Source organism: Salmo trutta, chromosome 3 (assembly GCF_901001165.1).
Source record: "Salmo trutta chromosome 3, fSalTru1.1, whole genome shotgun sequence".
Classification (NCBI taxonomy): Eukaryota; Metazoa; Chordata; class Actinopteri; order Salmoniformes; family Salmonidae; genus Salmo; species Salmo trutta.
Genome location: NC_042959.1, coordinates 10,631,177 through 10,646,532, shown reverse-complemented (window position 1 = coordinate 10,646,532; position 15,356 = coordinate 10,631,177). Strand labels below are relative to the sequence as shown.

The 15,356-nt window shown below is 45.5% G+C and overlaps 1 protein-coding gene across 1 annotated transcript; it reads right to left on the bottom strand.

Annotated features, from left to right (window-relative positions):
• Positions 1 to 12,683: 12,683 nt before the first annotated feature.
• Positions 12,684 to 15,078, bottom strand: LOC115168085 (D(1) dopamine receptor-like). Its single transcript, XM_029722990.1, has one exon. It carries the CDS (start codon positions 14,974 to 14,976, stop codon positions 13,831 to 13,833), a length of 1,146 nt encoding a protein of 381 aa, XP_029578850.1. The 5' UTR covers positions 14,977 to 15,078; the 3' UTR covers positions 12,684 to 13,830.
• Positions 15,079 to 15,356: the final 278 nt, after the last annotated feature.

Below are 15,356 nucleotides of genomic sequence, written 5' to 3'. Positions count from 1 at the left end.
AGAGAAGAGAAAGGGTAAAGTAATCTAAATATAATCTAAAATAATCAACTCAAAAGTCTTTCCCTTGGAAATCAGATCCAGATATAAACATTCAGCTTTTATTTTCCAGCGATCAATCAACATGACAGCAGCGTCCCTCCACATCCAGTCTAAGTCTATGTGTGTGTGTGTGTGTGTGTGTGTGTGTGTGTGTGTGTGTGTGTGAGAGAACATGCCACTCCACTTCATCTCTGCATCTCCATTACCGCTATCTTATTGTCCTGGTAGCCATTAAAAATGCATTAGTTCCTAGGCAGTTCTAATGGCTTTGGCTCCATGGTGAATAATACATATTTAATCGAGAGGAACACTGATTAATGATAACTCTTTAATTGCGTTTTGACTCCTCCTCCATCAACAGGGATTCACATATTGAATCCAATGCTTCCCACAGTTGTGTCAAGTTGTGTACTTATTTTTAAAAAGTAAGTGAATATTTTATCGTTATTTGTGAATGTATGAAACCTGTGCCGGTGGAAAAAATATTTTGATGTGGGGCGCCGTCCTCAAACAATCGCATGGCATGTTTTCTCTGTAATAGCTACTGTAGATCGGACAGTGCAGTTAGATTAACAAGAATTTAAGCTTTCAGCCGATATAAGACACTTATATGTACATAAATGTTTAAAATCCAATATATGAATGATTATTTATTTGAATTGCGTGCCCTCCAGTTTCACCGGAAGTTGTCCCGCTAGCGGGACTCCTATTCCTAAAGCAGTTTTTAACCTGTCTCCTCCCTTTCCGCTACTCTGATTGAAGTTGATTTAACAACTGACATCAATAAGGGATCATAGCTTTCACCTGGATTCACCTGGATAGATACTGAATAAAAATATAAACACAACATGTAAAGTGTTGGTCCCATGTTTCATTAACTGAAATTAAAGATCCCAGAAATGTTACATATGCACAAAAGCTTATTTCTCAAAACAATTGTGCACAAAATGGTTAATGTCCCTGTTAGTAAAAATGTTTCCTTGCCTAGATAATCTATCCACCTGATAGGTGTGGCATATCAACAAGCTGATTAAACAGCAGGATCATTGCACAGGTGCACCTTGTGCTGGGGACAATAAAATGCCACTCTAAAATGTGCAGTTTTTTCACACAACACAATGCCACAGATGTCTCAAGTTTTGAGGGAGAGTGCAATTGGCATGCTGACTGCAGGAATGTCCACCAGAGCTGTTGCCAGAGAATTTAATGTTCATTTCTCTACTATAAGCTGCCTCTAACGTCATTTTACAGCATTTGGCAGTACGTCCAACCAGCCTCACACCCGCGGACCATGTGCAACTACGTCAGCCCAGGACCTCAACATCCGTCTTCTTCATCTGCGGGATCGTCTGAGACCAGCCACCTGGAAAACTGATGAAACTGAGGACTATTTCTGTCTGTAAAAAAGCCCTTTTGTGGGGAAAAACTCATTCTGATTGGCTGGGCCTGGCTCCCCAGTGGGTGAGCCTATGCCCTCCCAGGCCCACCCATGCTCATTCATGTGAAATCCATTATTAGGGCCGAATACATTTATTTCAAGTGACTGATTTCCTCATATGTACTCTAACTCAGTGAAATCGTTACAATTGCTGCATGTTGGAAAGTATTCAGACACCTTGACTTTTTCCACATTTTCTTACATTACAAAATTGATTAAATATTTGTTTCCCCTCATCAATTTACACACAATACCCATAATGACAAAGCAAAACAGGTTTTTAGACATTATTGCTAATTTATAAAAAACTGACAGGTAAAATTTCCATAAGTATTCAGACCCTTTACTCAGTACTTTATTGCAGCACCTTTGGCAGCGATTACAGCCTCAAGTCTTCTTGGGTATGACGCTATAAGATTGGCACACCTGTATTCCGGGAGTTTCTCCCATTCTCCGCTGCAGATCCTCTCAAGCTCTGTCAGGTTGGATGGGGAGCGTTGCTGCACAGCTATTTTCAGGTCTCTCCAGAGATGTTTGATTGGGTTCAAGTCTGGGCTCTGGCTGGGCCACTCAAAGACATTCAGAGACTTGTCCCGAAGCCACTCCTGCGTTGTCTTGGCTGTGTGCTTAGGGTCGTTGTCCTGTTGGAAGGTGAACCTTCACCCCAGTCTGAGGTCCTGAGTGCTCTAGAGCAGGTTTTCATCAAGTATCTCTCTGTACTTTGCTTCATTCATCTTTCCCTCCACCTGACTAGTCTCACAGTCCCTGACACTGAAAAACTTCCCCACAGCATGATGCTGCCACCACCCCCATGATTCACCGTAGGGATGGTGCCACGTTTCCTCCAGATGTGACACTTGGCATTCAGGCCAAATAGTTTAATCTTGGTTTTATCTGACCAGAGAAACTTGTTTCTCATTGTCTGAGAGTCTTAAGGTGCCTTTTGGCAAACTCCAAGCGGGTTGTCATGTGCCTTTTACTGAGGAATGGCTTCTGTCTGGCCACTCTACCAAAAAGGCCTGATTGGTGGAGTGCTGCAGAGATGGCTGTCCTTCTGGAAGGTTATCCCATCCCCACAGAGGAACTCTGGAGCTCTGTCAGAGTGACCATCGGGTTTCATATGGAAGCTTGTTACACAGAAACTGAAGAGGGGGTGAGAAAAAGGGACACTTATCGTGGATACATTTTACAGCTATTCTCACAGTAATCATATACTTTGCACACAAACTGCTGCCCGTTTGGAATAAGAAGTCATGAATGTATACACGTGTGAATGCCTTTGTTCACCGTGTTTATCTCTGTCGGAACCAGCCCTCCTTAGGAAGGTTATTGGCCTTTCAGCAGCAAGCTTGTATGGCTCTGATTGTCCGAAAGGGGTCTCCCCTTTCCCGTCTTCTACTGTTGTTCACTCTAGCCAGCCATGTCGACGGTTCCCATTGGTGATGAGCATAGTAGGATAGTCTCACTTAGATCGCCTTTCTAGATATTTGGCTCAAGACAGCTAATCAGCTGTACCAGTGATTGTCTTAGAGGGGAGTTTGTTTTCCCCCTCGTGTCGGTATTCAGGATTTTGATCACTTTGGACATGAGTTGCAGCTCGCCGCCTTTCTGGTCTAAAGGAAGGTGAGTTTATTTCTTTACCTCGTGTTGAGGTTCAAAGTTCCAACCATTTCAAACGTGTAGCTCCCGCCTCACGTTTCCTGGTCTAATGTTAATTTCATTACCAAGCCTTTTAAGCACTCTGTCCGAAGGGGACGGTTCTGTCAGTCTGACACACCTCACTCGGGGCGTGGCTACTTACTATGAACAATTTATAGGGATATATTCTCTTATACCTCCTAAAATCACATTCCTATCTTAACAAAAATACTTTCTACATGTTTTACATTATATGCACGATGTATTGGATGGAAACTTGACAGATAAAAGGGATATACTTTCCAAGTTACAGTATTTGCTTTATACCATTTTTAATGACATCCCAAAATAAAAACCAATATGACATTAGTTCTCTGACAGGAAAACAGTCTGTTAACAAAGTACATTCCTTTTGCCAATACTGGAGGGAAAAAGAGAATCCTCTTCTACTTAAATTTACAACAGGGCGTGAGGTGTCAAAACCCCCACACCAGTTCCCTCCTCTCCTCTGCGGGTGAGAGGGGTCTGGTAGAAGTTTATTCATTGCAAACCTGATCTGCCCATTTGGATCACACTAGGACAGTCATTGTTTTATATATTTTTTCTTTAACCTTTATTTAACTAGACAAGGTATGACAGAATGATGGAGGCCACTGTGTTCTTGGGGACCTTCAATGCTGCAGAAATGTTTTGGTACCCTTCCCCAGATCTGTGCCTTGACACAATCCTGTCTCGGAGCTCTCCGGACAATTCCTTCAACCTCATGGCTTGGTCTTTGCTCTGACGTGCACTGTCAACTGTGAGACCTTATATAGACAGGTACGTGACTTTCCAAATCATGTCCAATCAATAGAATTTGCCACAGGTAGAGTCCAATCAAATTCTAGAAACATCTCAAGGATAATCAATGGAAACACCTGATCTCAATTTCGAGTCTCATAGCAAAGGGTCTGAATGCTTACGTAAATAAGGTATTTCTGTTTTTAATTTTTTTATAAATTTGCAAAGATTTCTATAAACCTGTTTTTTGATTTTTCATTATGGGGTATTGTGTGTAGATTGATGAGGAGGCACTGTATATGGTATACCCATAGGTCAAAAGCACGGCACTATACAGGGAATAGGGTGCGAATTGGCACCCCTTGGGATCACACCGCAGAGCTTTGACATAAGAGGGAGGAAGTGGAGAGGTGTGAGTTTCTGGGGTGAATGATTGTAATAGAAAATCCACTTCCTTTAAAGGGGCAAATCTGCAGTTACTAAATGTAAAAAAAAATACTTTCAAATGAATTATGTATAACCATTGATTCTTAAAGAATATAACTTAACTCATGAACTCAGGTTCACCTGTCGTCCTTGTTTATTCCTGCTTCGAACATGTGTCCTGATCTTGTCCACATTCTGATTGTACCAAATAACAAAGGTATTAACGGGGCTAAAGACTCACTCAATGTAACGCCCTGGCCATAGAGAGGGGTTTTTTGTTCTTTATTTTGGTTAGGCCAGGGTGTTACATTGGGTGGGCGTTCTATGTTCGTTTTCTAGGTTTTTTGTATTTCTTTGTTTTGGGCCGTGTGTGGCTCCCAATCAGGCACAGCTGAAGTTCGTTGTTGCTGATTGGGAGTCACACATAAGGAGCATGTTTTTTCTTTGGGTTTTGTGGGTAATTGTTTCTGTTTAGATCATTTCCTAACAGGACTGTTTGGCTGTCGTGTTTTTGTTCAGTTGTAGTGTTCTCTTTTTGTTCTAATTAAATTTCAAGATGAACACTAACTCCGCTGCACCTTGGTCTACTCTCTCTCCCGACAGCCGTTACACTCAACAAAAGGGTCATAGGGTTCTGGGTCAGGATATTGAAAGGACTGACTTTGCCTGAGAGAGAGAGAGAGAGAGAGAGAGAAAGAGAGGCTATGACAGAGACAGTCTGCATCCCAAATTGCACCTTATGGGCCCTGGTCAAAGGCAGTGCACTTTATAGGGAACAGGGTGCAACTTGGAATGCACACAGAGAAAAATACAATCTTTATAGGGAACAGGGTTCTACCTGAGATGGACCCAGAGAAACAGACAGACTTTATAAGGAACAGGGTTCTACTTGAGATGGACCCAGAGAAACAGACAATCTTTATAGGGAACAGGGTTCTACTTGAGATGGACCCAGAGAAACAGACAATCTTTATAGGGAACAGGGTTCTACTTGAGATGGACCCAGAGAAACAGACAGACTTTATAAGGAACAGGGTTCTACTTGAGATGGACCCAGAGAAACAGACAATCTTTATAGGGAACAGGGTTCTACTTGAGATGGACCCAGAGAAACAGACAATCTTTATAGGGAACAGGGTTCTACTTGAGATGGACCCAGAGAAACAGACAGAAACAGGTGTCATCATCATCATCAATGTATCTCTCCCACCCTGCCTGCCTCCCTTCCCCCTCCTTCCTTCCTCCCTCCCTTTCTCCATCCCTCCCTCACTAGTTCAGTTCAGGGCACCAGCCATCACTCTGAATGATGTCAATCACATTAATTGCTGTCCCCTTGCTGTGTCCCTCTAATACTGCCCCCAGCACGCTTCAGGACATTCTGCTGACACTGAGGCAAGGGCAGTACTGAGCCTACATCAGAACACTGGACAGCTCTGTCATCCCACTGCTGAACTGTGCTCCGATGTGTGTGTGTGTTGTGTGTGTGCATGCGTGTTGTGTGTGTGTGTGTATGTGTGTGTACGGTCTACAGTACAGTATGAGGGAAGCTTTGGCCGTGAAACAGAGAGCTCCTCTCGTCAGATTAAATAACATTGGAGGTATGACATTAACTTTAGAGTGACTAACCTGTAATCCAAAGTGAATGTCGTTCCGGTGACTATTGCTTTTAACTTTTATTCAGTGATCCACATTATTCACTATGGCTGGAGATGACGGATTGGGGGTAAAGCCCTGCAAAAGACTAGCGCCCTGTCCAGGGGGTGGTACATCAAGCTGCCTCACGCTACAGAAACAGGAGATAGGCTCCTGCCCTATGGACAAAGCTACTTCACTGAACTTCCAATCAGTGGGGATCAGGGATAGGCCTTAGCAATAATACATATACCGCAGATAGAGGCCATATGATGAAAATGAAAACCCATCTATAATATTTATTCAGAAAGAATAGCTGTATACTGGCACACAGACACATAGGTGTTATAGGATCTACAATGAGATGCTTCCAGTCTAGATAACAACTATTGGTTTTAGTGAGGTAATAAACAATAGATAACAACTATTGGTTTTAGTGAGGTAATAAACAATAGATAACAACTATTGGTTTTAGTGAGGTAATAAACAATAGATAACAACTATTGGTTTTAGTGAGGTAATAAACAATAGATAACAACTATTGGTTTTAGTGAGGTAATAAACAATAGATAACAACTATTGGTTTTAGTGAGGTAATAAACAATAGATAACAACTATTGGTTTTAGTGAGGTAATAAACAATAGATAACAACTATTGGTTTTAGTGAGGTAATAAACAAATGGCGTCCTATTCCCTATTATAGGGCACTACTTTATACTATTGCCCCATGGGCCGTGGTCAAAAGTAATACACTATACAGTATAGTGAATAGGGTGTCATTTGGGACACAGATCCCAACTCTCGGCTCCATGTCGGTTTCATGACAATCACACGGTAGTTTGTTTGAATTCATTTCACCTCTAGTTAATGAAGGGAAACTTGTTATAAGAAATTCAGACATGACACAAAAGTTTTTCAAAAATTCCTAAAAATGACTATGTAATAGCTGGCCACCCAGTGAGGTCGTTCAAGATTGACTTAGAAACTGGACGTCTACCCATGTCCTGAGGACGTCGAGAAATGCCTTCAAAACCGGCCACTAGGGGCAACAGTGAGCACTATTACCATCAAGTAGACTTGGGTTTTTCTAGGGTGTTGTGGACTGGGGTGGCTATTACAATCAAGTGGGCTTGGGTTTTTCTAGGGTGTTGTGGACTGGGGTGGCAGATGGCCGTAATCCCATGACTCATGACTCTGGATTAGAAGGCTGCTTGTTTATCCCAGTTGTGAAGACTTCAAAATAAAATGACCCTTAACCATTCAGAATGAGTGCCTAAACTTAATGTTTGAACCCTATCCCAAAACTTAACCCTTAACCTAAACCATTCAGAATGATTGCCTAAACTTAATGTTTGAACCCTATCCCAAAACTTAACCCTTAACCTTAACCATTCAGAATGACATGCTGACCACACCGCTTGCGTCGCTTGCGCGAGCGTTGCAGAATATATTTACACACACATGTTATTCAATCATTGCACCCACACTGCTTGTGCGCGTCAATGAGCGTCTCCGTAGCAGGCGCTAAAATAGAACTTTATTCTATTTGGGACGCTTGATGCGCTGCAAGTCCCGCCTCTCCCATCTCCTCATTGGGTTTTAGGAGCATATACCCACGTGCCATCTCCTCATTGGTTTTTAGGAGCATATACCCACGTGGGTGATTGAAAGATGAACTGAGGTCCACACTCCAGTCCAGTTGGTAGTGGTAATGCACCTTAAAGTTGGTTGCCAACCTCCATATAAAGTCCACAGAAGAAGAAGACCGAAGGAGGAGAGATTACTAGAAACTCTAGGTTTACCCTTTTATCTGTGGATTAATTGTTGGAGTAGAGGACCTTGTGCATTTTAGATCAATTAACAACCCAATGATTATTAGGGATGGGTACCAAAACCCGGTATTAAACGGGCCCCGTGGCTAAATTATGAAAGACCGTAGTATGGATAAGCTCCGACGTTATCGATTCTGCTTTCGGTACTGGAGAAATTAAGAAAATACATGTCCTATTTATTATTGCTACATAAACGTTATCTTGTACATTTTCTCACCAACCGTTTCTAATTTGCAATAAAATGAAGACATTCGTCTATGATGCATTTTTTCTATTCCCAATCCAGAAGAGAGATCTCTCATGCTACAGCACACACACACACACACACACACGAAAGACCCTGCTCTTAATTAGTGACGATGGCGGAGAGAACAAAATGTTTAAAAGGGTGGTTACACTTCACCAGAGTCGATGCTGACGATGCTCATTGCCACAAGTGCATCATTACTTTTTCTCGTAAGGGCGGAAACACGAGCAATCTGTCCAAACATCTATGGAAAGTGCATCATGTACAGGCAGAGAAACAGTTTGACTGCCTAGCTCCTCGAGCATCTCTCATTGCCCGATCTACGTTAGGTATGTATGCTAGCAGTCTAGATCCCACACACTGAGTTAACTAGATTATGAAAACATGGGTTCCTGATCAAAAGGAACCATTAGCCAGCTGATTTTTTAGCTATGGGTGCGTTCAGAAATTCAATCACCCATTTAAAGATCTTGCAACTTTTTTGTTAAAGTTGCAGCTACAATGAACCAACCCACTCCTCCCTCTAATACCTCTGTTCCAAGCCAAGGACCAGCCCAAAGCTCCTTCACACTGGCAGCTAGTGGGAGGATGACTGAGGAGAGGGTGAATGAGTGCCACCTAGCCATGACCAAGTTCATAGTGAAAGGCCTACACCCCTTTGCAACAGTGGAGTCCAAGGGCTTTAGGTAACACTCTGTCAGTATATATTGAGTTGTATTAATGTTTAGATATAGTAGTATAAAAGGGTTGTATGTTAGTTCCATCATTCCACAATACACAACAACACAATAATTCAATAATGATAATTCAACACAAACTCTTTTTTTTAATGTAGGGAGATGAGCAAGGCAGTCAACCCCAAATAGTAATCACTGAGCTGTGATCACTGAGCTAAAGGACATGCCAAAGCTGGCCATCACATCAGACGGGTGGACCAGCCTCTGTCAGGACCACAATCTCACTGTTACAGTGCACTACACAAGCCAGGGCAGTGTAAAACAGAAAGTCCTCCCCACCAGGGCAGTGTAAAACAGAAGGTCCCCCACACCAGGGCAGTGTAAAACAGAAGGTCCTCCACACCAGGGCAGTGTAAAACAGAAGATCCTCTACACCAGGACAGTGTAAAACAGAAGGTCCTCCACACCAGGGCAGTGTAAAACAGAAGGTCTTCCACAGCAGGGCAGCATAAAACAGAAGGTCCTCCACACCAGGGCAGTGTAAAACAGAAGGTCCCCCACACCAGGGCAGTGTAAAACAGAAGGTCCTCCACACCAGGGCAGTGTAAAACAGAAGGTCCTCCACACCAGGGCAGTGTAAAACAGAAGGTCCTCCACACCAGGGCAGTGTAAAACAGAAGGTCCCACACACCAGGACAGTGTAAAACAGAAGGTCCTCCACACCAGGACAGTGTACAAATCACAATCTGGCGAAGTAGTGGCAGAGGAGATCTCAGACATTCTGGAAGAGTTTTAGATACAGCCGAGCAAGATTGTAGCTGTGACTGTTGATAATGCTGGCAATATGGATGTTGCCATCAAGAGGCTACACATCCTAAAAATAGGATGATTGCACACACATTGAATCTGGCAGCACAGAAAATCTACCAAATAACTTCCATTGATAAATGGGCAGCCCCAATCAGAGCAGTGGTCATGTGGTTCAAGAGATCCTCGATGTCCAGCCCCAATCAGAGCTGGTCATGTGGTTCAAGAGATCCTCGATGTCCAGCCCCAATCAGAGCAGTGGTTGTGTGGTTCAAGAGATCCTCGATGTCCAGCCCCAATCAGAGTTGGTCATGTGGTTCAAGAGATCCTCGATGTCCAGCCCCAATCAGAGCTGGTCATGTGGTTCAAGAGATCCTCGATGTCCAGCCCCAATCAGAGTTGGTCATGTGGTTCAAGAGATCCTCGATGTTCAGCCCCAATCAGAGTTGGTCATGTGGTTCAAGAGATCCTCGATGTCCAAAACAGGCTTGAAGGAAAAGCAGCAGCTCCTTGGTGAGAAGCCAGTTCAATCTATTAAAGTGTTATTTAGAAATTCCCACATTTAACAATTTAATTCAATATTCAAGTGTGCAGTAATTAAATGTTGTTTTTTGTTGTTTCAGGCCTTCCGCAACACTCACTCATCCTTGATTTCAAGACCAGATGGAACTTGCTCTGACCAAGGCCAACCTGGACCGTCTGAAGGACGAGGACTTCCATAAAGCTGAGGAGTTTGTCCAGCTCATGAGAATCCTCCATACATCCACACTGTGTGTGTCATGTGAAAAGAATGCCCCCTGTGGACAGATCATATCCAACTGTTGGATATCCATCATATCCATCCATGTGGAAACCATCAAAGAGAAGGTGTGGGAGAACCTCTCCAAGCGCTATCAGGATGAGGACATTCAAGCCTTCCTGCATGAGGCCGCAGCAATGGACTCCAAATATAAAGGGAGGCCGTTGAGTGACGCCATCTGGGACAGGCTGAGGAAGGCAGCTGTTGAGGCTGATGTGACAGGAGCAACACCAGGGCTGTCAGAGGAGCCGGAGCAGACAGACACAGAGCACCAGCAACAGGAGGAAGAGTCTGAAGGAGAAGGAGAGGAAATGGAGGAGACAGTCCCTCCATTGTACAAAACAAGGAATGCCTTGGTGGAGCTGTTCTCAGAGGAGGACAGGGATTGACGATCCAACAGGACACCTCGTCCCTCAGCGAGCGTGTTGGCCTAGAGGTCGAGCTCTACAAAGGCCTGCCTCCCATCCCCATGGCTGAAGATCCTGTGATGTGGTGGTGGGAGAAGAGAGCTACTCTGCCCCTCCTCACAAACTACCTCTGTGCTCAAGCCTCCTCCACCCCTAGCGAGAGGGTATTTTCGACTGCAGGAAACACAATAAGCCAGGAGAGGTCCCGACTTCTGCCAGAGAAGGAAAATATGTTGATCTTTCTCCAGAAGAAGTGTTAAGAACTGTTAGTCCTGTTGCAGCCTACCTGCAGGCGCCACCCTACCTGCAGGCCCCACCCTACCTGCAGGCCCCACCCTACCTGCAGGCCCCACCCTACCTGCAGGCCCCACCCTACCTGCAGGCCCCACCCTACCTGCAGGCGCCACCCTACCTGCAGACCCCACCCTACCTGCAGGCCCCACCCTACCTGCAGGCCCCACCCTACCTGCAGGCCCACCCTACCTGCAGACCCCACCCTACCTGCAGGCCCCACCCTACCTGCAGGCCCCACCCTACCTGCAGGCCCCACCCTACCTGCAGACCCCACCCTACCTGCAGGCCCCACCCTACCTGCAGGCCCCACCCTACCTGCAGGCCCCACCCTACCTGCAGGCGCCACCCTACCTGCAGACCCCACCCTACCTGCAGGCGCCACCCTACCTGCAGACCCCACCCTACCTGCAGGCCCCACCCTACCTGCAGGCCCCTCCCTACCTGCAGGCCCCACCCTACCTGCAGGCCCCACCCTACCTGCAGACCCCACCCTACCTGCAGGCCCCTCCCTACCTGCAGGCCCCACCCTACCTGCAGGCCCCACCCTACCTGCAGACCCCACCCTACCTGCAGGCCCCACCCTACCTGCAGGCCCCACCCTACCTGCAGGCCCCACCCTACCTGCAGGCGCCACCCTACCTGCAGGCCCCACCCTACCTGCAGGCCCACCCTCCCTGCAGGCCCCACACGTGTTGTTCTATACCTCTGTCTTTTCTTTTGCAGGAAAATATTGTTTATTTCATTTGTTTTACATTTCCATCATCACAACATTAGAGTCTATAATAGTGATTTGTTCAAAACATTGCTGTTTCTTTTGCTGTAAATAATTGTTTATTATATTTATTTTACATTTCAGAAAATAAAGCAATGTTAATTCTGTTCTTAATTTGTTTCTGGGTTTTTTCGTAAAATATAACAAAAAGAACCGATAAGAATTACCGTTAAAGTACCGGATCGATAAGCAGTATCGGTAAGAGTAGTAATACCGTTAAAATCTTAACGATACCGATCCCTAATGATTACATACCAGGACAAATTCACTAGCAACAGCAAGCTAGCTAGCTAAATTACCATAAATGTTTAATGTTTTTCGACCTGTCCCCAAATTAATATAGTTGGTTCAGAGTTCGTTTTTATATTTCAAATAGCATGTCCTGATCGTATCTGGTGTGGGTGGACAAAATCAACATGCGTGCGATGGCTCGAGCACACGAGCGGTCTGGTCAGCATGTTAGTGTCTAAACTTAATGTTTGAACCCTATCCAAAACCTTAACCCTTACCTTAACCATTCCGAATGAGTGTTTAAACTTAACCCTTAACTTCGAAAGTTGACATTTGTAGAAATGGAATGATACAGAGCAGCAGGAAAAACACTTCGGAATTTGACACGTTTGGAGAACGTGGCTGAACGTCTCATTCTGCAGTGAGACTATGAGAGCTTGTTGGGACACCTGGCATTGCTTTGGAAAAGCCACAGACACAATGCAAGATGAGTAGCTCATTAATAAGGTAAAACACTTTGGAGAGGGATTTAAAATGGCGGTCCAATTTAAATTGTTGTTTGTTATGAAATAGCCTTAAGCTTTCTGAATTTCATTACCATCATTAGAAAAATGCTTCAGTTGACCGTCATTTGGTGTTCCCCCATCAATTAAAACAATGACAGTATCGGTAGGGACTTTAACAAAAACACAATCACATTTTCTTGGGGTACTGTATTACATTTCTTCACTTTTCTAATAAAGTGACCTCTTTTTTAACATTCTGTTAAATTCACAATAAAGCACACAATATCAATCTCTACTGGACAATCTGAAATCGTTCTAGCTGCTTCAGTAGAGTAGTTTCTAAGTCACTTCTGGATTGATTCATATGTTTATGTTCATACATAAATATGATTTGGTTTGAGTCTTAAACCGCTATGACGTTTGAGATCTGTAGTGGTCACTATGTGTCTGCGCGTGTGCATGAGCGTGTGTGTGTGTGCGTGAGCGTACGTGTCCGTGTGTGTTGCCTGCCCAGTCTGTGGATTATCCATCTCAGAGTATAGTTAGCACCACTCTCTCTCTTCCTGTACTCTGTCACACACAGTCTTAATATCAAATCCTTCACCCTTTTTAATCTCTACTGGGGCCAAGGGCACTATAGTCTGCAGTCACTGGATCACTGGGTCAGAATCTGGGGTCCTGACTCACTATAGTCTGCAGTTCCTGGATCACTGGGTCAGAGTCTGGGGCCCTGACTCACTATAGGCTGCAATCACTGGATCACTGAATCACTGGGTCAGAGTCTGGGGCCCTGACTCACTATAGTCTGCAGTCACTGGATCACTGGGTCAGAGTCTAGAGCCCTGACTCACTATAGTCTGCAGTCACTGGATCACTGAGTCAGAGTCTGGGGTCCTGACTCGCTATAGGCTGCAGTCACTGGATCACTGGGTCAGAGTCTGGGGCTCTACTCCATAGAGACAATGTTTCACTAAACGTACTGCATTCACTGCACAGTCAGGGACACTGCAAAGGGTCACTCGACTCTTATTGCAGTGCCATTTCAGATCACACTGTATGTTATGCCCAGTGACACTGCACAAGTTGGCGGCACCCTCAATGACAACAACAAACCTTTTACACCAAGGTTGTAGTGCTTACTCTGCTTGCTTATGGCGATACAATGCACCAGACAATGGCATGCTATAGTTCTCTGACGTTCATGACAGCTGGTACTGTAGGTCCTCTTCTGAGACCAGTGTCTCAGCAGATGTTGTCCATGTATGTTTTTTATTACTACCACTGGGAATTCTAAGGCTCTGAGCTCACTTCTTACTGAGACTGAATGCGCCCATGCCGTGATCTCCGGGACAGAATCTGTGGCAGCCCAGGAGGATAGAAAATGCCTTGCGGAAATCTGGGTTGAAGGCGTATATGACGGGGTTGATGGAAGAGTTGGCCCACCCGAACCACACAAACACATCAAACGTAGTGGGACTGATACAGGTGAAGGAGGCCGCGCCACCGGGGGGTGACAGCTCACAGAATGGCACCATGCAGTTCAGGATGAAGAAGGGCAGCCAGCAGCACACGAACACGCCCACGATCAGAGTCAGCGTCTTCAGGACCTTTGTCTCCCGTTTGAACGTCATCTTGAACGAGCTCTCCGATTCGGAGATGCTGGATTCTCCGCCGCCTTCTCCCATGCTGTTGTGTCGGTTCTTGGCGCTCTCTGCGGCTCGTTCTAGGGTGGCGATGCATCTGATCTGACGGTGGGCGATGCGGTAGATCTGGGTGTAGGTGACCACCATGATGATCACTGGGATATAGAAGCTGATCAGAGAGGTAGAGATGGCGTAGGTCCGGTTCAGGCTGAAGTGACAGTTGTCAAAGTCCCGGGGGGCCTGATGTGTGTTGATATCCCCAACAGGGTTAGAGGTTGTGGATGTAGTGATGGAGGTAGAGGAAAAGGTCTGGGCTTTGTGCCAGTTGAGCTGGACGGGGATGAAGGAGATGAGGACGGAGAGCGTCCAGGCCACGCTGATCATCACAAACGCCACTTTAGGAGTCATGTTCCTCTCATAGCGGAACGGGCTGGATATTGCCCAGTAACGGTCCACGCTGATCACACACAGGTTCAAGATGGATGCCGTGGAGCACATGATGTCGAACGCCACCCAAGTATCGCAGAACGAGCCAAACGGCCAGAACCCTGCAACCTCCGTCACGGCCTTCCACGGCATCACCAGTACAGCGACCAGAAGGTCGGAGACGGCCAACGAGATCACAAAGAAGTTGGTGACTTTGGAACGCAGGTGACGGCATTTGGTGACGGCGGCACATACAAGGATGTTGCCGAGCAACGTGGAGAGGATGAGCAGCGAGAGGAAACAGCCAGTCAGGACGCGGGTTGAGGAGTCATCCAATAAGTCGCTGTCTGTGATGACCGTGGTGTCATTCGTCAGATCCATCGTCGGTGGGAGGGAGAGGTGGTGGGGAGGGACAATTTGTGTGTGTGGGGGGGGTGGAGGCGGGGCAGAGAGGGGTCAATCAGCTCATAGTGTAGAGAAGAGCCTGGTCAGAAGGAAAGCCCTCTAGGGGTTTCTCCCTTTCATCCAAACAAACATCTCTGATAACAGTTTGTTTGTTTGTGTCTCGTGATAATAAAAAACAACAAGGTAAAAGACATTCTAGGCAGCCTCTCTCTGGGGTTGGCATTGTTCCAGACTTTGTATCAGTTCTGACATCCTTCGTCCTGGACAGGTGGATGGTTGCACATATTCCCACAGGGGATAGTAGAGGTTTTAGATCTCCTATTGCAGCCTCTGTACAGGGTGAGAGGAGTCCTTCT